General features: G+C 47.9%; 1 protein-coding gene across 1 annotated transcript in view; it reads left to right on the forward strand.

Moving 5' to 3' along the window:
* PARP1 (poly(ADP-ribose) polymerase 1) overlaps nt 1-6,234 on the forward strand; it is a 47,324-nt gene extending 41,090 nt beyond the window's left edge. The window contains exons 18-23 of the mRNA XM_003949705.5: nt 1,300-1,398; nt 2,174-2,326; nt 3,258-3,385; nt 4,168-4,229; nt 5,236-5,350; nt 5,696-6,234. Of these exons, the coding sequence (XP_003949754.2) occupies nt 1,300-1,398; nt 2,174-2,326; nt 3,258-3,385; nt 4,168-4,229; nt 5,236-5,350; nt 5,696-5,777 (639 nt within the window). The 3' untranslated portion in view covers nt 5,778-6,234. The remainder of the gene's footprint in view (nt 1-1,299; nt 1,399-2,173; nt 2,327-3,257; nt 3,386-4,167; nt 4,230-5,235; nt 5,351-5,695) is intronic.
* The last annotated feature ends 15,194 nt before the right edge of the window (nt 6,235-21,428 follow it).

A 21,428-nucleotide genomic window follows, 5' to 3' on the forward strand; every position in this document is an offset into this window, starting at 1 on the left:
CTAACAAGTTCCCGGACATTGCTGCTCGTGGTCCTTTGAGAACCTTTGGGCGTTTCACATGTAGATAATGCACCTTGTTTGCAAGGCAGCCTTCCAAGCCAGCACCTCAGCTTGGCGTACAAATTGATTTTTGAGGGTCTTACCTAAAGTTCTTTTTTGTTTGTTTGTTTGTTTGTTTGTTTGTTTCCTCTCCTTAATCTAGAGAGGAGCTCTGTTTTTCTAAACTCTTGTAGCGTGAACTTTTAGAAGGCTTATTACCGGTGTCCATTTCAGAAATGGAAATGCTTGGTGGCAGCTGTAATAAAAACACAATGCTTGGGTTCATTTTTCTCTGGTGCTGAAGTGGCCTGTGTTGGCACACACAGTCTCTGAACACCCCGCTTAGACCAACTAGAGGAGGGATTTTTGCCTCAGCTTCTCGATGGCCCGGTCCTTGAGCCTATCTCCACACTCATGTGCCCCATTGTCCTCAGCCCATTCCCTGCAGTGTTGCAGGGGTTTGGGTGGGCGAGAGTATGTTGAGTCTGGTACCAGGTGTTTACATCGCTAAAGAAAGAGCCTTGGCTTCTTTCCTAGGACAAAGTATAGACCTATGGGTCCAAGCAGGGTAAGACACCACATGTCATTTGTTTTGTCCCTAGAGCACCTTCCTGATGGGAAAACTGTAGGTGTGGTTCTTCGTGAAGGGATTCTTATTCTCTTTTTACAATTCTGAAGCCTTTTAATTAAAAGACAGGGAGGTAGACCAGCATTCTAGGTTTTCTGAACTTTGAATATAAATATGAAAATAAAACAACTAGTCTCCTCCGTAATACTCAGGCTTACTGAGCATAGATTACATCAGCTATTTGACAGATGCTTGTTAGGCCTGTGCTCTGAGCCAGGGATAATTTTCATTGCACATCATAGCTGTGACTTCCTCTGGCCCATTGTGTTTTAACTCATGCTGAGCTGGACTCTCTTCCAGGAGCCAATTGCTTGTTCTGGAGATGCCCTGTTCACTGACAGTGAACCCCACATTCTAGCTTCCCTGATATCCCAAAACATAGAATTTTAAGACAAAAAGGAACCCTGACATTCTCTAGCGGCCCAAGTAGATGAAGAGGTGGAGGCTTAGGGAAGTAGAGCCACTGGCCCAGGATCTGCCCAGCCCACAGGCCTGGGACACAGGCTCTCGGTCATGCCCGGCTTCCTTTGAGGAGTGTGGTGTTGAGCTATGCATTGACTGAGCCTGAGCATTCCTCCTCTGTAGCTCTCCTGGGTCTCTTTTGTGCTAATCCCAAGATTCTGTTTATCCAGGTGGTTGACAGAGATTCTGAAGAAGCCGAGATCATCAGGAAGTATGTTAAGAACACTCATGCAACCACACACAATGCGTATGACTTGGAAGTCATTGATGTAAGAATCCCTTCTTCCCCCACTTCCTTCTGTGTCCTACCAGCTCTTCCCTGCCCACTCCTCCATCCTGGGCCTGGGTAGAAAAGAGCAGTTTATTTACTTTAAATAACCCAAAGAAGTGACTCATTTGTTCAGCAGAAAAATTAGTAGTCTTTTTTTTTTTGACATGGAGTCTCACTCTATCACCCAGGCTGGAGTGCAGTGGTGCAATTCCGGCCCGCTGCAGCCTCTGCCTCCCGGGTTCAAGTGATTCTCCTGTCTCAGCCTCCAGAATAGCTGGGATTACAGGCGTGAGCCACCACACTCTGCTAATTTTTGTATTTTTAGTAGAGATAGGGATTCACTATGTTGGCCAGGCTGGTCTTGAACTCCTGACCTCAGATGATCCGCCTGCATTGGCCTCCCAAAGTGCTGGGATTATAAAATTAGCAGTCTTATACAGTAGTTTGGGGATGGCTTTTTATTCTGTTTTAAAGGACATTTCCTGTCCCCAAACCTGGTCTCAGAACATAGATTATCAGAGGTCCAAGATAAAGTTCCTCAAGTGCACATCTGCTGCACAGTAATACTAACCAGCAATGGCTGGGCGCTGCTGGGCAGGACCTGGACCTTCCATCCCAGCCTTGTGGAAAACATTTTTTACATTGCAGCAGACCTCAAGTCTTCTAGCCTTAGGGACAGCCAGTCATTTCTCCTGTATCCAGTCGTGTCTTTCAGTCAACCAGAGTAACAAATGGCTTATTTTGTCCTTCCCTTTGTTTACTACTCCAACCAGATCTTTAAGATAGAGCGTGAAGGCGAATGCCAGCGTTACAAGCCCTTTAAGCAGTTTCATAACCGAAGATTGCTGTGGCACGGGTCCAGGACCACCAACTTCGCTGGGATCCTGTCCCAGGGTCTTCGGATAGCCCCACCTGAAGCGCCCGTGGTATGTGCCTGGCCTGGCAAGGGGTGGACAACGCCTGTCTCTGCAGGTGTCTCCATAAAGAACTTTGAGTAAGAGGCCTAGTTGGTTTAGGGGGATTCTGCCAGACATCCTTTCTTTGGGCCTTCACCCTTTTATCCTCCTGACCCTAACCCTGTCAGGGGTTTCAAACACAGTTTCTGGAACAAAGGAGGCAGAGCATCCAGGCCAGGGCCTGCTGCAGATGCTAATCGGGTGTGTTGACAAGCAAAGAACAGACACGTGGCTACAGGCCAAGCTGAGTCCAGGCTTACCTCTACCACTTCCCAGCCGGGCCACCTCTGAGTGTCAGTGTCTTCAGCAGGAAAACGTAGCGATGAATGAGTAAGGCTTTACCTAGACACGAGGGATTGTGATGCCACCTGCTGGATTCTAGATGGGTCCACCTGGACAGGGCCTTCTAAGCCTCTTGTTTCACAGTTGTAGAATGAGGAGGAGAGAAGTTTAAATGACTCTCTCTGGGGCTGTGCAGTAGTGTATAACGGGCAAATGGCCTACCCTTTGTGAACCTCGTGTTTCATTTACAAAAGGGAATAAAAATACCAGCCTGAATTCCTTGGGTGTTGACAGGCGCTAGTTTAAGTAACATTGATGAGCTCATTCCGTCCTCATGGCAGCTCCATGAGATTATGTTCCCCATTTGAGAAAAGAGGCAAGTAGAGTCCAGAGAGGTTACGTAGCTTCTTGCAGCTCCTTGGCACCTGGCAGAGCTAGGATCTGACAGCCTGGCGTGTGAGCTAAAACTTTGGTATTTCCTCACCATGGGCATTGTGAGAATTAGAAGTGATGGATTGCAGCACTTAGCTGGGTGGCTTGCTCAAGTTGGCACTCAGTGAACAGCTGCTCCTAATTTCCCATCAGAAGATTCTCAGCTCTCCCTTTTCCAACCTTCCAGACAGGCTACATGTTTGGTAAAGGGATCTATTTCGCTGACATGGTCTCCAAGAGTGCCAACTACTGCCATACGTCTCAGGGAGACCCAATAGGCTTAATCCTGTTGGGAGAAGTTGCCCTTGGAAACATGTGAGTAAACCTGGCTCTGGGACTGATGGCATTTCATGGGGACAGGTGGAATGGGCTATAGGCAGAACTCCCCTTGGCTGGGAGAGTAGAAATTCCGCACTGCAGTTACTGGACCCACCAATTAGGATTCTTTTCTTATAAGTAGCAGAATCCAATTCAAGTTAAGGGAACAAGGGAGATACAAGGATACTTCAGGAAATGCAAGGGCAGGAACGCAGCCAGGCCTCCAGAGCTGGCAGTGTCTTCTCTCCATGGACTGGGAAGCAGAGAGATTGAGTTGCACAAAGGATGATCCCCCAGGCCACCTCCTCCACTCACCAGTGTTTCAGTTTTCTTAGACCAACCCAAATGGAACTGGAATTTTAATTCCACTTCCAGATTCTCCATAGAGAAAGATCTGATTAGTCCAGCTTGATTTGGACATCCACCCTAGTCCTGTGAACTGTAACCAAAAGCACAAGGTCATGTAAAAGGCCAGGGGTCTGGGGACTGTGGAATGTGGACGGAAACCCAGAGCTGCTGACCACCACTCCAAATAGGGCCTTGCCTTGAAAATGGCCCCATAGCAGTGATCGCTGGGCACAAACTATGTTCAGCCGCAACTGCAGTTTCAGGTTCTGGAACAGTTCCAGAAACTCAGGAGGGAGCCTGAGCGGTTAAGATGGTCTGGGTTTTGTGGACTTTTATCTCATCTCTGTATCTGATCTTATTCTCCTAATCAAACTGTTGGTTTCGAGAGCCCAGTGTGAAGGCCTCTTCTGAGACTGTCCTCTTTTGAATAGGTATGAACTGAAGCACGCTTCACATATCAGCAAGTTACCCAAGGGCAAGCACAGTGTCAAAGGTAAAGTGTTTCCAAAGCTGTTGCTACAGCCCGAGGCACCCTGGACAGCACAGAAGCGGGGGGCTTGCTGTCCTGAGAAGGCTGCCTTGTGGCTGGCTGTCAAACAGCTGGAGATTCATTTTATCTTTTCGAGGGGTATGTGTGCGTTGTTGTTGTTGTTTGGGGGGTGGTGGTGGTGGTTAATATGCTGCAACTGACCATGATTGGAGATTCATTTTATTTATTTTTGTAAAAAAAAATAGGGAAGCTCTATAGCAGGAGGTTCATTTTTAAAAACAGTTCACTCTCTGTGGCTGCAGCTGGTATCACAGATGCCACAGGAGAATCTTGGTGCAGGCACCAGTAACCAGGTGCATGGGTTTCTGCTTTAACCTAACTTGTAGCTACAGCAGTGAGGGACCTCTCGTGACATAGTAGTGCCTGGAGCATCTTGGGTTGCTAGAATTTGCAGCATACGATTTAGAACCTTCCACTGCCTGGTTGAAGTGGCCGCTTTGAAATTCTATTGAGCCGAAATGTGATCCTGTAGGGAGGGTACTGCCACTGTTCTCATTAAACTCAGTGAAGGTTGATGCCCTGGGAACTTTGGTTTATTGCGTTAGTTTTATATCTGAAGAAAGATAGAGCATGTCTTTAAAATGAGCACATGAGGCTGGGTGTGGTGGATCACCTGAGGTCAGGAGTTCGAGACCATCCTGGCCAACATGGTGAAACCCTGTCTCTACTAAAATACAGAAAATTAGCTGGGTGTGGTGGCGCGCACCTGTAATCCCAGCTACTCAGGAGGCTGAGGCACGAGAATTGCTTGAATCCGGGAGGCGGAGGTTGCACTGAGCTGAAGTCACACCATTGCACTCCAGCCTGGGCGACAGTGAGACTCCATCTCAAAAAGGAAAAAAAAAAAAGAAAGACCACATGGACTCAACATCAAATAGAGCTCATCTCCCTGGAAGCTTTGCCACATCTGTTCTCACAGTTCATGTCACTTGTGACTTCTGTTTTTCAGGTTTGGGCAAAACTACCCCTGATCCTTCAGCTAACATTAGTCTGGATGGTGTAGACATTCCTCTTGGGACCGGGATTTCATCTGGTGTGAATGACACCTCTCTACTATATAACGAGTATCCTTTCTTGAGTATGCTGTGTGAGCACAAAGGGATGTTCTCGAGCTACAGAGTCACTTATGTGCTGTCAGATTACCCGGGGCAGACAAGGATTAGAGGCTGTCCTGTAGTGTGTCCCATGGTGACTGTTTCCCTTCTGTGGTCCCTCCCTGTGCATAGCCTGGCTTACAGGGTATGAGCCTTCCCCCAGTTTCCAGAAGATGATCTCCTCTCCTCAGTCTGCCTGAAGAAGACTTAGAGTAACTTTCAGGCTGGCACTGAGCGTCCTGCCAGCCTGGGGGAGATGAGGCACATGTACCCTCTGTTGTATGGCTGTTGGCTCCTTAATAAGCTTCCCCTCAGGTACATTGTCTATGATATTGCTCAGGTAAATCTGAAGTATCTGCTGAAACTGAAATTCAATTTTAAGACCTCCCTGTGGTAATTGGGAGAGGTAGCCGAGTCACACCCAGTGGCTCTGGTATGAATTCACCCGAAGCGCTTCTGCACCAACTCACCTGGCCGCTAAGTTGCTGATGGGTAGTACCTGTACTAAACCTCCTCAGAAAGGATTTTACAGAAACGTGTTAAAGGTTTTCTCTAACTTCTCAAGTCCCTTGTTTTGTGTTGTGTCTGTGGGGAGGGGTTGTTTTGGGGTTGTTTTTGTTTTTTCTTGCCAGGTAGATAAAACTGACATAGAGAAAAGGCTGGAGAGAGATTCTGTTGCATAGACTAGTCCTGTGGAAAAAACCAAGCTTCGTTAGAATGTCTGCCTTACTGGTTTCCCCAGGGAAGGAAAAATACGCTTCCACCCTTTTTTCTAAGTGTTCGTCTTTAGTTTTGATTTTGGAAAGATGTTAAGCATTTATTTTTAGTTAAAAATAAAAACTAATTTCATACTATTTAGATTTTCTTTTTTATCTTGCACTTATTGTCCACTTTTTAGTTTTTTTGTTTGCCTCTTGTGGTGAGGGGTGTGGGAAGACCAAAGGAAGGAACGCTAACAATTTCTCATACTTAGAAACAAAAAGAGCTTTCCTTCTCCAGGAATACTGAACATGGGAGCTCTTGAAATATGTAGTATTAAAAGTTGCATTTGAAATTCTTGACTTTCTTATGGGCACTTTTGTCTTCCAAATTAAAACTCTACCGCAAGTATACTTACCCAAGGGCTAATAGTAATACTCGATTAAAAATGCAGATGCCTTCTCTATTTGTGTATTGCGTGTCTGGTCTCATTCTAACTACAGATATGGTTAATCTTCACAGTGCAAGGTCCCAAGAGACTTTGGGGGGATTGTTTCTACCCTTATCTGTGAAACCCCAGAACGTGCCAGGCAGCAAATAGCATTGCTTAATGGGAATGCCCCACCTAAGGGTGGGCCAAGCACCAGGCATAGGAGACACTTTTTTTTTTTTTTTTTTTTTTGGCTTATCAGATGCACTGTGGTGATCAACTCATCCTGCTCTCTGGAGGACTGCCTTTCATACACCACATTGCCTTGTACAACTACTCTACATTTGAGAATCATACTTAAAATGTTTACGTTTCAATTGCCTGAAAGCAGGGCCAGTGTCTTATGTCACCTCTGACCTTTTACAGAAGGGGACAAGTGAGGTAGTAGCTCACACCTGTAATCCCAGTGCTTTGGGAGGCTGAGGTGGGAGGATCATTTGAGGCCAGGAGTTCAAGACCAGCACCTTTGACCTGGAGACCCTCTCCTGATCGTCCAGCAATCCAGGCTGTTCGGCTCTTGGGCTCCTGAGTATTCTGCACTCTTTACCTTTTTTTTTTATCAGCACAGAAAAAGGCAATTACCCTCACAGTACCTGATTAAATAAGTATTTTTAGGTTGGAGTGATTACTTAGTGAGTTCCCTGTAATCAAAACTGGTTTCTTTTTTTAAGGAAGATTCACATTTCTCAATCTATTTTCCTTTCAAAAGAGAGAAATTAGCACTTTATGTTTTAGTATACACATTCTGCTTTTCTCCCTTCACTTTAAAAAAATTCAAGTCCTGGCCGGGTGCAGTGGCTCACGCCTGTAATCCCAACATTTTGGGAGGCCAAGGCGGGCGGTTCACGAGGTCAGGAGATGGAGACCATCTTCGCCAACTGGTAAAATTCCATCTCTACTAAAAATACAAAAGTTAGCTAGACATGGTGGTGTGCACCTGGAATCCCAGCTACTCAGGAGGCTGAGGCAGGAGAATCGCTTGAACCCGGGAGTCAGAGGTTGCAGTGAGCTGAGATCATGTGTGGCAACAGAGCAAGACTCCAGTCTCAAAAAAAAAAAAATTCAAGTCCTATCTCAGGGTAGCAACTAAAATGTGAGAATTTAATTTAAAAATTAAAGCCAACCGTGAACCCGGGGTTGGAGCCTGCAGTGAGCCGAGATCGTGCCACTGCACTCCAGCCTGGGCAACACAGCGAGACTCCGTCTCAAAAAAAAAAAAAAATTAAAGCCAACCTTGCATAGAAACTCGGGGTGCTCCATGAGAGAAGAGAGAGGTACAGCCCTCTGCCCCTCCTGGTGAGCTGCCCTCCTCCTGCCTTTGTGCCTGGAAGTGCCCTTGGCCAACAGTAGTTGCCCAAGGCAGTACTGGGCTCACATGTCAGAGCACACTGTTGCACACAGTGGTGCATGCATACATCTATAAAAGATGCGCTACGTACACAGTGGTGTTTTAGCCAATGTGCTAGCCAATGAATTCTGCATCGGTGGTTATCTCTCGCTACACAAGAGGTGAAGAACCATTCCTTCAAGCGTCCCAGAGCTCTAAGGCGAAGCTGCTATAGAATGATTTGCCTAGAACTTTGCCTTAGGGCAAACCTCAAGTACTGCTTTTAGGAATGAAATTTAATGGTGGCCTTGTCCCTGGTGCGGGCATCGTATGTACTCAGTGTTAATTGTTTACACCAAAAGCCTGGAAGCTGCATTGTCTTTTGGCCTTCAGAAACCTTGTATCTTAACTGTTAAGATCTGAACATTGGGAATCATTCACCTCTGACCTGTTGGGCTGGTTTTATTCCGCTCTATGAAGTACACCCAGGTGCTTTAGGAGTTCACATTTCTCAAAGTGGTGTCATTGTCTTTCCCTTAAATTCTGTTTTGACTCCTCAAAGATTGGTGGTTGCTTTTTTGAGGCAGTGTTTCCACCATTTCATGAGGCAGTGTTTCCACCATTTCATCAGGCAGGGCCTTCCAAACTGAGTCTAAGTTGAGGCCATTGAGGTTTAGGGAGGTCTGATACAGTGCTTAGCATCCCACTGCCCCCTCACTTCTGCCATTCAGCCTCAGCATGGAAGGTTAGATGGCAGCTTCCCTTTGGCATGTGCCAAATATGCCCATTTGTATGGCTTAAGAGGTCAGTGTTGGTTTTCTCATTTCTCTTTACTGTTCTCTAGAGTAGGTCATCTAGGTTATAAGATATATTTTGGAGACTTCAAAAGTAAAGAAAATGTGGCCTGTAAACACCTTCCTCCTCAGCGAATTAGCCCTTATGTGAAAAATGTTGCCCACTGGACTAGGGAACAGTGCTGGTAATAGGGACAGCTGGTGTGTGTCCTATGGGCCATGTGTACTCAGAGCACTCAATGCTACCCACCACTGTGGCATTCTGTATAGCTTTGCTTCTGATCAGTGACCTCATTCTACAGCACAGAGTTCAGCATCAGGCTTGTACTTAGAATTAACTGGTTTTGCCACATGCCCCATCACCCAGAAATGACCTAAATGAAGAGTAGAATGGCTCACGATGGTGCCAGTTGTGAGACAGCGTCCTGAAGGGATGGGGTTTCATCTTACGGATGCAGTAGAGGCTTGAAATCAGAGACCAACTTGGTGTCTCCCCCCCAGCCAAAGCACATGGGTTTGGGAACCAGTGGGTGAGGTGGGAGTAGTTCCTCTTGCTGTCACCACATCTGATACCCCCTCACAGGGCTTGTGTTTGGAGGTCTTAGTCCCTAAGGGAGAGATGCTTCTAGCAGACAACACAATTATGGTTTCATCGACTTAGAAGATGAGGCTACCATATGGCTGTTTGGGGCTCCTTCTACCACTGCAGCAATGTGCAGAGGAGGGGGTGACCTTGCTGGCAGAAGTGACTGATCCTGATTACCAAGGGGAAAGTGGGATGCTGCACAGGGAGGCAAGCAGGACTATGTCTAGAGCCCAGGAGATTCTCGGGAGGGCTTTAGTGCCACCATGTCCAGTGGTAAAGGCAAGGGGAAGTACAGCAACCAAAAACACTGCAACTCCAAAAAATGACAGCACTGTGGAAAATTCAGACCCTTCAGGAACGAAGGCTTGGGTCACTAGTCAACAGGTTCTGGCTGAGGGCAAAGGAAATAAAGAATGGGTACTAGAAGGAACGTCACAGATGTCAACTATGGCTTCATGACCAATTACAGAAAAAAAGACCAAAGCAGCCAGTTAGAGGGGCAGAGACATTGCAGGTTTTAGGGGGTTTTGTTGTTGTGTTTTGGGGTTTTTTGAAACAGTCTCACTCTGTTGCCCAGACCAAATTGGAGTGCAGTGGCGCCACCTCCCTGCAACCTCTGCCTCCCGGGTTCAGGGGATTCTCCCGCCACAGCCTCCCTAGTAGCTGGGATTACAGGCACACACCACCACGCCCGGCTAACTTTTGTGTTTTTAGTAGAGATGGGGTTTCACCATGTTGGCCAGGCTGGCCTCAAACTCCTGGCCTCAAGTGATCCACCTGCCTCGGCCTCTCAAAGTGCTGGGATTATAGGTATGAGCCACTCCACCCGGCTGAGACGCTGCAGTTTTAAGCCACAGAACAAGTCTAGCCTGAGTGTAGGGTTTCTGATGGTGAGTTACAATGGCTATGCGTACACTCAAATTGAGTTCTTTATTATAGGGTACCTATAAATGTGTTCATCACATTTGTACCCCTAAAAGTCCTGCCCTTTAGTTCAGTGGATTCTGGATTCTGAGGATACTCTTGGTCCTTTCCAGAGATGAAGGCAGGCAGGGGTCAGGGCCCACAGAAGGGAATCCCTATATTCTTGGGGTTGTCTGAGCCAGGGCTCATGCCTGTCTGGTGCTTTCAACCAAACCTCTTTCTCATGGGCTCTGTAAAAGGAACAATCAGGCCATGATGAATCCCCCAGATCTTGTACCTACCTTTTAGAATTGTCTTGAGAGTGTGTGTGCTGATTCTCCTAAAGTACTTCGTGTGGTTCCTGACCTATAATAAGTGCTCCATAAATCTTAGTCATTATTGTTAAAATCCCAAAGAGTGGTTTTGCTCAAGTCTGAATCCAAAAAGGAAGCTCCAGGTAAGAGGAGAAACTAGAGAACAGGACACAGAAACCATCCTATGTTTTTTCTATCCTGTGAAACCATCACCATGACACTGGCCTTCCCTCTCAGTGTGGCCTCATCCTCCATGTCCCTCCCTGTAGTCCCCTTAACTGTGAAGTGTCCAGCCTCTCCAGCACTTACTCCCAGGCCCAGTTCCACTTCAGGCAGGCCTGCTGGGGCTCAGAATAGCCCAGCTGCTGTCTCAGCAGATGGCCAGGCTAATTTTAGCCATGTGGTACTCACCCAGGGACCAGGCTGGGCTTTTTAGATTTGAATAAGCCAGTGTGCAACTTTGGTTTAGAGCCAATAACAAAGTTTGGAGTTGTTGTGATCTCTGTGTCTGCCTAGCACTTTATAAGATTCCAGAAATATAATTTTAAAGGATTTTGTTTCTGTGAACCAACAAGAACCCAAGCTATGGAGCCAGCAGGCAGTCAAGCCAGCAGGGTGTTGATGGAGGGTGGTGAGAAGCAGATGGTGGCACCAGCTCCTGCCTCTTCTCCCTGATGACAAGCGGGTGGCAGGGCCTCAGTATCCCGGGTGCACTGTGCTCTCACTGCTCTCCTGGCCAAAGTGAAAGAAGGCAGCAGCCAACTCAGCCTCCTGGATCATCCTCTGAACCACTCGTGGGTGGCAGGCTGCATCTTCATGCTGTGGAACGACTGTGGTCCGGAAGAAGTCAGCCAGATGCCAGCAAGAACCTACTCTGGCACTTTCATGTGCAGTCCCTCGAGACAACCTAATGTGAAGTAGGCAGATGTGGAAACAGGCTCAGAGAGGTAAGAGGTCCCAAGAGAGGCTGAGATTGAGCCAGATTGAGAACGTGTCTTTTCCATTGTGATGTTTCTACCTTATTGTTCTTCATATGTGAAGGCTGCCTTTCATCCCAGTTCTTCCAGAGAGTTCAGAGACAACACACAGTGACTCGGAAAGCCACATTCCAGCCTGCCTTCACCTTTCCATGATTAATTTCTAGTTGCAGAAGCAAGTTGACCAGAGAAGACAGTAGAATGAGGAGACCAGACTAGTCATGCTTCCTAAACTGGGTCCATGAACTCTTAAAAGATGGTTTGGGTGGTCTTTGGGGAATCTGTTTGTCAGTTGAGCTGCTTTCAGCTTAAAAAATAAAAAGGAAAGCCACATTTCAAGAAGTGGGAGCCTGACACTGTGGCTCACACCCGTAATCCCAACTCTCGGGAAGGCCAAGGCAGGAGGATCTCCAGAGGCCAGGAGTTTTAAGACCAGCCCAGCAGCATAATGAAACCCTGTCTCTACAAAAAATTTAAAAACTTGGCCAGGCATGGTGGCTTGTGCTTGTAGTCCCAGCTGCTAGGGAGGCTGTGGTGGGAGGATCACGATCACTTGAGCCCCGGAGTTCTGGCCTGCAGTGAACTGTGATCACATCGCTGCACCAGTCTGGATGACAGCGAGACCTGACTAAAAAAACAAGGTTGGGTGCGGTGGCTTATGCCTGTAATCCCAGTACTTCGGGAGGCTGAAGTGGGAGGATCACCTGAGGTCAGGAGTTGGCCAGCCTGGCCAACATAGTGAAACCCCATCTCTAGTAAAAATACAAAAATTTAGCCAGGCAGGGTGGCACGTGCCTGTAGTCCCCGCTACTTGAGAGGCTGAGGTGGGAGAATTGCTTGAACCCAGGAGGCAGAGGTTGCAGAGAGCTGAGATGGCGCCACTGTGCTCCAGCCTGGGTGAGGCAACATAGTGAGATTCTGTCTCAATTTTTTTTTAATAAAAATTTTTAAAAATTGATGTTTGCAGTGTTGGTTAATTCTGCTTCTCTGTTTCTCTTGGCTTTTCATGGTTGCCAGATGGCAGTTGGACACCTAGCACCACCATCCAGAGGCAGGAAAGGAGAGTTACCCCCTCATCTTTTACCAGAGAGAAAAACTTTTCTCCATTGTTCCCAATAGTCCTGTCTTCTCATCTCATTGCCTAGGGGTTGGGGCACATGCCTGTGCCCCACAGCTGCAGGAAGGCTGGAGTTAGAGTATCAGGCATGGTGCAGGATGTCAGCAAGGACAAAGGGAGTGAAGAATGTGGCCTGAGAGCGTGTCATGCCCTAGAAATTGTGCACAGAAGCTGAGACACAGGCACTTTTGTGGGTAGTGGGTCCATAAGCCCATCAGATTCTCAGCGGCCCATGAGCTCAAGGTCTTTAGAACTTCAGGTGCAGATCATCACTAAGGTTCCCTCAGCTGCTTAACGTTCTTTGATTTTGTGAAAAAAAGATGTAAACCATCACAGAAATAGAAACAGTTGCCCAGAATAGTTTAAGTGGCGGTACTTAGTGCTAATCTCACAGGCTCAGCCAGGCTTTGATGACACTGCGGAGGTCATTGTCAACCAAACGTCTTTTCCTCCCTAGCTTGTCTTTTTGCTGTGAACTCATGTTTCTGCCCAGGGGATGGTCCTGCTTTCCTTGACTGGGGCCACAGTCTTTTGCCTGAGCAGTTACTGGATTCCAGTTATACTGGTGGCAGTTCCACTCCCTCTTAGGATGGGCAACCACAGTGGTGCCCAGGACACCAGGACCAGCCCGAGGGCCTGTGAGGACCTCTGAGATCTCCGGGGCAGGGTTAGCAACTCCCTAAGAACAAGCCCAGTGAACTGCAGTGTGGTCGTCTTGGGCATCTCCCGCATTGGTCCCCAGGGCAGGGATCATCTCCAGGCAGGCCCTGGCTTGTGACAGCACTGATGAAATGCAGGACACCTCTGATAAACTAACGGACACTCAACAAAACACGTCTTAACTACCTTATGTTGAACAAACACAACGTGTGAACAAACCATTTATTTTTCTCCCACTGGCCCTTTAAAATTGTTCAGAGGAGACGCCTTCCCCTGCCACTGGAAGGAAATTCTGCAGGCCTTCCCTTCTGTAAAAGACAGTTTCCCCTGGTGACTCTCAGATTCAGACACTTCCAGCTCAGTAATTGGGATGTCTAGTCCACGGTAACAGTCAAATCTCTGAACTTGATTTAGCATTAACGTTTCTCTCTCCCTGGGCTGGAGGCCTGCGGTAGGAAAGAAAAAAGTTGCTTTCTCCTCCATTTCTCAGCCTCTCCTCTTCTTGTCCTACTTTCTAGGCAGTTTCAGGGAAGGTGAAGGGAGGGAGCCACTGGGGGATAGGAAAGGACTTCCCTGCACTGGCACCCGGTTAATCCAGCTCTGGCAGGCATGTGTCACTGGCTCTTCCTTAGGGTACGTTCATCAGCTTTTCAGGGGGTACCTGCTGGGTCTCTCAGAGGGCACTCCCTTAAACCAGGCAGGTGCCTATTGCAGTAGCCCCCTGTGCAGTTCCTAGTGATTAGGCACTTACTCCAGCTCCCTGCTGCTGGGGTCTCCACTGGACAAGACCCTGCTCTCTCCCACTGGACACCCACACCTGGTCCACAGGACTCACTCACACATCCCCTGGCCCTGACCATCTCCGGGAGCTTGGCCAGTCCCCACATAGCTCTCCAGTTGCTCCCCAAAAAGCAGTTAGTCCTGTGTCTCCCAGAGGACGGGACTGACCCTGGACCACCACACCTGCCGCTGAGGAGTTACCAATAAACTCCAAGGAGATAATCACTCCCTTCTGCTTAGTGGGGGGAGCATGGGCTCTTGGCCTAGGACAGCCTTCTTAGGAAATGCTCCCTCCCTCTGCATGCTCTGGGCCCTTTTATATCTCCCACCTAGCTGAAGCTCCCAAAAATCACGGAGCTCTTCGCAGACTGTTTCTTTTCACGTATTTTATCTCGAAGTCTCCATTAAAACTTCAATTTTTTTTTTCTTTTTTTTGAGACAGGGTCTTTCTGTGTTGCCCAGGCTGGAGTGCAGTGGTACAATCTTGGCTCACTGCAACCTCTGCCTCCCGGCTTCAAGTGATCCTCCTGCCTCAGCCTCCCCAGTAGCTGGGACTACAGGTGCATGCCACCACACCAGGCTAATTTTTATTTTTATTGTTTATAGACATGGGGTCTGACTATGTTGACTGGCTGGCTTTGAACTCCTGGGTTCAAGCAATCCTCCTTCTCAGCCTCCCAAAGTTCTGGGATTACAGGCATAGCCACTGTGCCTGGCCACAATTTTGATTTTATCATTCTGTTGCACATTTTTAAATTTGATCCTCACACCAACCCCATGAGGGATATTATGATTGAGTCTACATATGGGAACCTGAGGCACAGCGGGACTAACCTGCCCAAGGTCATACAGTAGATGACTGTTTAGATGGGCCTTTCCTTGCCTGGCCTCTACACAAATCCTGCTTATTGAGTGGACCAAGTGACAACTCCCTTCACATAACCCAAAGCCAGCAGTCAATACGCTCAGCAATTTGTACAAAGAAAAATTGTTGCACCTCCAGGGACTCTTTTCGGGGGTGATGGAAATGTGCGTGTCGATTATGATGTCAAATCCATTTAGTCGCACACTTTAGATAGTTTACTGAAGATAAATCACACCTTAATAAATAAAAGTTGATTTTAAATGGCATTCAAAAAACAACATCAACTCCTGCCCCTCAGTGGTAAAAAAAATTAGAGCTAAGATGTCATAGGTGGACCAAGTTAGACTCTGCATAGTGAGTTGGTAGAAGTCATCAAAGGGAAGAGGGAGCCCAGCAGCTCTCCAGAGGCCATGCCCCTCCCACCTCAGGGGAGAGAAGATGGGACTTTCTGCTTCCACTTCCTGTTTCCCACAGACCTGATCCTCTGCTTCTTTCTTTTGGATACCCAGAGTCTTCGTCACTTTCTCATAAAGTTTCCTCTTTACTTGAGTCAGCCCAGCTGGGGGCCTTCTCCATCCAAGAGCCTTGACCGTGTGTGCAGCATGCAGGGGCCGGGGGCCGGGGGGGGTCTCACTATTTTGCCCACACTGTTCTCTCCTGGACTGAAGGGATCCTCCCACCTCAGCCTTCCAAACTGCTATGAGCCACCACGCCCAGCCCTCATTCTATTTTATTTTTTTTTGAGAAGAGTCTCGTCCCGTTGCCCAGGCTGGAGTGCAGTAGCACAATCTTGGCTCACTGCAACATCCGCCTCCCAGGTTGAAGCGATTCTCCTGCCTCAGCCTCCCAAGTAGCTGGGACTACAGGTGCATGCCACCACACCCAGCTTATTTTTGTATTTTTGGTAGAAACAGGGTTTCACCATGTTGGCCAGGCTGATCTCCAACTCCTGACCTCAGGTAATCTGCCTGCCTCGGCCTCCCAAAGTGCTGGGATTACAGGCGTGAGCCACAGCACCCGGCCCCTTGTTCTATTTTAAACCTTTCAACTACTGCACTTGCTTATCACACTATATGTACATACATTAATTTGATAAAATTTGGAAATTAGGCCAGGTGCTGTGGCTCACTCCTGTAATCCCAGCAGGAGTTCAAGACCAGCCTGGCCAACATGGTGAAACCCCATCTCCACTAAAAAGATATAAAAATTGGCGAGGCACATCATTGCCTGATGCATGATGCAATTTTGTGAGAAAAAAAAAAATATATATATATATATATATATATGCATTTTAGAAAAAAGGATTGAGAAGAAAACCCCAAAATGGAAAAGTAGTAGTCTGTATGTGGTAAACATAAGAGTAATTTTAATCTTTGGGGTTTTTCACATTTTTTTACAATAAGCCTGTAAAATCAGATAATAAAAACCATCAACCTTTTAAATAGGATTGGGAAGTCTCTATTTTCCTGTCACACTCTCATTATCCCTACTGTTTAGCACACATAAGCACTGGGCTTGGGTTCCCCAAGTCCCTTCACTTTCCCCTTGTTAACTGTGGTGCCCTCAGCCCTGGATGGAAGGCACTGTGGCTGGGGACGTGGGCACCAGGGGTGGCTTCTGCTGGTGCCTCCTCTCCACAGCAAGCTTCTCCTGGTTCTTCCGGCTCCGTAGCACTGGCCAGATCGAGGTTGCCAAGCTCGTTGCCAGTGCCGGTTACCTCCAAGAAGCTCCTGGCCTTTACTCCCAGAACGCACACCTGAAAGACTGCTGCTGGCCTCGGTTTCTAAGGAAACTTTCTTCAGGCCTCATCCCCTGGCGGAGCATAATTACCCGCTGGAGAGAAACAAAGCGGCACTTATTTTTCTGCTTGAATCACTTCCAAAGGGCTTATTGTCATTTCTGACTGGGACGTTGGGTTTTGTGGAGGAGAAGGTCCCCTTGGCCAAAGGTAGGCTCTGAGATAAGGAAATCAGGAAACCTGCCGGCTGACTGAAGATAAGGGAGCAGCGGCCTGCGGAGCAGGGCTCCCCATAAGAACGCTGTACAGTTCTGGCACCTCAGGAACTTGCCCACATTTGCTGATTGCTAACAGCTGCCTGCTCCCCGTAACAACAGGCAGGAAACCTCTAGAGTTGTAAAAGGGTCTGTTTATTTGCCTTTAATAGCCACGAGAAGGGGAAGCAGGGGAGTCTGAGCCCCATGCTGCAGCCCTGGAGGCGAAGCGTGGGTGGAGGCCTGGGTCAGGGCCTCCGGCAGAGGAGAGAAGGAGGCAGGATGGGCCTAAGGAGTGCAAAGTTCAGGGTGGAGTTCCCAGCACAACCCCACACCCTCAATGAACCCCGAGAAGTCTTCCTTAGAACCCAGGATCTCGCCAGGTGCAGTGGCTCATGCCTTAATCTCAACACTGGGAGGCTGAGGCAGGAAGATGGCTCGAGGCCAAGAATTTGAGACCAGCTTGGGTAACATAGCGAGACCTTGTCTCTACAAAAAATAAAAACATTAAAAAAATTAGCCGGAGGCCGGGCGCGGAGACTCACTTCTGTAATCCTAGCACTTTGGGAGGCCGAGGCAGGTGGATCACTTGAGCTCAGGAGTTCAAGACCAGCCTGGGCAACATAAGGAAACCCTGTCTCTACTAAAAATACCAAAAATTAGCTGGACGTAGTGGCAAGCATCTGTAATCCCAGCTACTTGGGAGGCTGAGGCACGAGAATCGCTTGAACCCGGGAGGCAGAGGTTGCAGTGAGCTGAGATCGCACCACTGCACTCCAGCCTGGGCAACAGAGCGAGACTCCATCTAAAAAAAAAAAAAATTAGCCGGGCATGATGGTACAGGCCTTTAAGTTCCAGCTACTCGGGGGGCTGAGGCAGGAGAACTGCTTGAGCCCAGGAGGTCAAGTCTCCAGTGAGCAGTGTTTGCACCACTGCCTGGGTGACAGAGCGAGACCCTGACTGATAAATAAACCCCGGGACCTCTCCGTTTTGGGTCCTGTTTGTGCAATGAACCCACCTGGCCATGCTGTGCTCTGTCCTTTCTTTCACTCTCGGGTGATGAATGGGGCCTGCAGCAGGTGAGCCCCAGGGGCGAGGACACACAGAGGTTTCGTTGCCCATGTGTGACAGACCCACAGGTCGTATCTGCTTCCCAAGGAGTAGGCTCGTTGTTCCCCTTCCGCAGTGCCTTCACGCCACAAAGCACTGTCCTCTCCCATCCTGAGAGGCCCCAGGAAGGGAGGCCCCCCCACCACCCCAACACACAGACGCCATTTGGTCAGCACCTCCCAGTAACACTCAGACTTCTAAGGCAAGGGATGGTGGTGCCTGAGCCTGACTGTTCTCTTCACAGCCCCTGCTTGTTCCAAAGGTGATCAAAGGGGTGGCAAGAAGTAAAACTGGCAGCATTTCCAGGCCAGGAAAAACACCTGGGCCCTGTTTTTAAAAACCCTCTGCTCCATCAGTACTTTTCCCCAAGTGCTCAGCTGAGCTCGCCTGACGCTTCAAGGGCGGGTCACGGAATAGTCTATTACTGTCTCCCTTTGATCCATCAAAGCGCTGGATTGAGGAAGCCATTTTACACCCAGAAGCCTATAAGCATCTCCTTCTCCATTCTGAAAACAGAAAATCATTACCAAGAAATGATTCTCTAGAAAATCTTGAGAACTAAGTTAAAAAATCAAATGGACTTTGCTTTCTTTTTCCAAGAACCGTCTTAGGACCACCATTCCTGGGGGATATTGCTCATGATTAATGGAAAGCAAGTAAATGAATGGACTGAAATTAAATAAAGCCTCAGGGAATCAACCCATGACATCCATGAATGGGTCCATTGCTGAACCTGGCTGTACCTCATTTCCTCTAACCAGACAATAAGAACTACCTTTACTTGCAACATTGTCAGTCCTACTTGCATTAAGTCTAAAAGGTGGGAGTGGGCGGGGGGGTCTTGAAACCTCAGCTAATCTTTCTCTTGGAGTCTCAAGGTTCATGCGTAAACGTCAGCCCCTCAGTCCTGCTTTGGAATGAAATACAGTGACACAGTAAGTTGCAAGGACCTTGGATGGAGAGCCAGGAGGAGGAGGAAAGGAAGGGTATAATGTGAACACAGGGGCTGGGGATAGAATCCTGAGGTTTTTGCTGCTTTGTTAGTTTTTACCTGTCTTTGAAGATGTCTTGATCGGAAGTTATTAGATTTTATCTGTTGGAGCTGGAAGGAACCTTGAGTTATTTAATTTAGGGATTCCATGGGCAGGCTCTGGAATCTGTGACACTGAACTTAATGTGTAGAATTGTGTTGTGGATAGGGTTGCTGGTTTTCAAATGTCCACAAATTCTTTGATGATTCCCTCTTCAAATGGTGGAAGCCAAGGGAGAGGGGTTGAAAAACAAAACAAAAACAAAAAAACTGGTGGAAGCCAGGTCCTGTCCCTTCAGTGAAGGCTGTACTCAGTAACTTGCTTCTAATAAACTCATCATAAAAGGCTTCCTCGTTGCCCTCTTTATATATATATATTTTTGTTGTTGTTGTTTGTTTGTTTGTTTTTGTTTTTGTTTTTTTGGGGTAGAGACAGGTGTCTCACTATGTTCCGCGGGCTGGTCTTGACCTCCCGGCCTCAGGCAATCTGCCCTCCTTAGCCTACCAAAGTGCTAGGATTATAGGTGTGAGCCACCACGCCCCCTGGCCCTTGCCCTTTTTTTTTTTTTTTTGAGATGGAGTTTCATTCTCGTCACCCAGGCTGGAGTGCAATGGCGCAATCTCAGCTCACTGCAACCTCCGTCTCCTGGGTTCAAGTGATTCTCCAACCTCAGCCTCCCCAGTAGCATGCGCCACCATACCCGGCTAATTTTTGTATTTTGAATAGAGACAGGGTTTCGCCATGTTGGCCAGGCTGGTCTCAAACTCCTGACCTCAGGTGATCCGCCCACCTTGGCCTCCCAAAGTGCTGGGATTACAGGCGTGAGGCACTGCGCCCAGCCCCCTTGCCCTCTTTCTTAGCTGACTTGCTCAGGGGAAAGCCAGCTGCCATGTTGGGAGCACACCAGCAGCCCTTACCTGCCGTGTGAGTGAGCCTTCTCAGAAGGGGATCCTTCAGCCCTATTTGAGCCTTTGGATCAGGGTGCCTCTATTGACATTTGGGGCTGGATAATTTTTGTTGCGGGGAGTTGTGCTGTATGCTGTAGGAGCCATCACAGCATCCCTGGCCCCCATCCACTAGATGCCAGTAGCATACTCCCCCAACTTAGTGACTATAAAAAATGTTTCCAGATGTTGCCAAATGTCCCCTGAGGGGCAAAATCACCCCCCTACCCCAGCTGACAGCTGCTGTGTTAGATGACTGCAGCCCTGGTCGACATTCACTTCAATCTCATGAGCCAGGATCACCCACCTAAGCTGCGTCCAAATTCCTGACCCACAGAAGCTGTGAGATAAGAAACTACTATGTTCTTGGGGTGATTTATTATGCAGCAATGAATTATCAATTCAATAAGTATGTGAATTTTTCAGAGGAAAAGAAGGGTCCTCACCTTTGTTTTTCTTTTTCTTTTCTTTCTTTTTTTTTTTTGTTGAGACGGAGTCTCGTTGTGTCACCCAGGCTGGAGAGCAGTGATGCAATCTTGGCTCACTGCAACCTCAGCCTCCTGGGTTCAAGCAATGCTCATGCCTCAACCTTCTGAGTAGCTGGGACTACAGGCGTGTGCCACCACACCCAGCTAATTTTTTGTATTTTCAGCAGAGATGGGGTTTCACTATGTTGGCCAGGCTGGTCTTAACCTCCAGGCCTCAAGTGATCCACCCGCCTTGGCCTCCCAAAGTGCTGGGATTACAGGCTGAGCCACTGCATCCAGCTGGGACTTTACCTTTCTTTGGGGTCTCAGGGGTAAGAACCCTGGATATAGGCCAGCCTTCTAGCCAGTGTGTGACTCCTTTGCATGGCTTCCTTGAGTGTTGGTCAAACCAACACTGCTTGAATAATTCTAATAATCATACCTTATAAGGTCAGTTATAATTGAATAATTCTAATAATCATACCTTATAAGGCTCCGTTTGTTGTTAAACAGAAAGATTTATTTTATTTTATTTTATTTATTTATTTTTTTGAGACGAAGTCACACTTGTCCCCCAGGCTGGAGTGCAATGGCACGATCTCGGCTCACTGCAACCTCTGCCTCAAGCGACCTCCTGCCTCAGCCTCCCGAGTAGCTGGGATTACAGGCGCCTGCCACCATACCTGGCTAATTTTTATATTTTTAGTAGAGACGGGGTTTTACCACGTTGGCCAGGCTGGTCTCGAACGCCTGACCTCAGGTGATCCACCCGCCTCGGCCTCCCAAAGTGCTGGGATTACAGGAGTGAGCCACCGTACCTGGCCAGAAAAATTTATTTTATATGGAGACCAAATCTACTACCTCAGCTCCCATCTGTGTGGCAGGTGACCTGTGTTTTTTTCAAATTTCCTTCCCAGCTCCCCAGTCCCTATCAAGACTTAGCTTTTCTATGGCTTACTCTTTTTTTGTTTTTTGTTTTTTGTTTTTTCTGA

The sequence above is a fragment of the Pan troglodytes genome, chromosome 1 (assembly GCF_028858775.2).
Source record: "Pan troglodytes isolate AG18354 chromosome 1, NHGRI_mPanTro3-v2.0_pri, whole genome shotgun sequence".
NCBI classification, from domain to species: Eukaryota; Metazoa; Chordata; class Mammalia; order Primates; family Hominidae; genus Pan; species Pan troglodytes.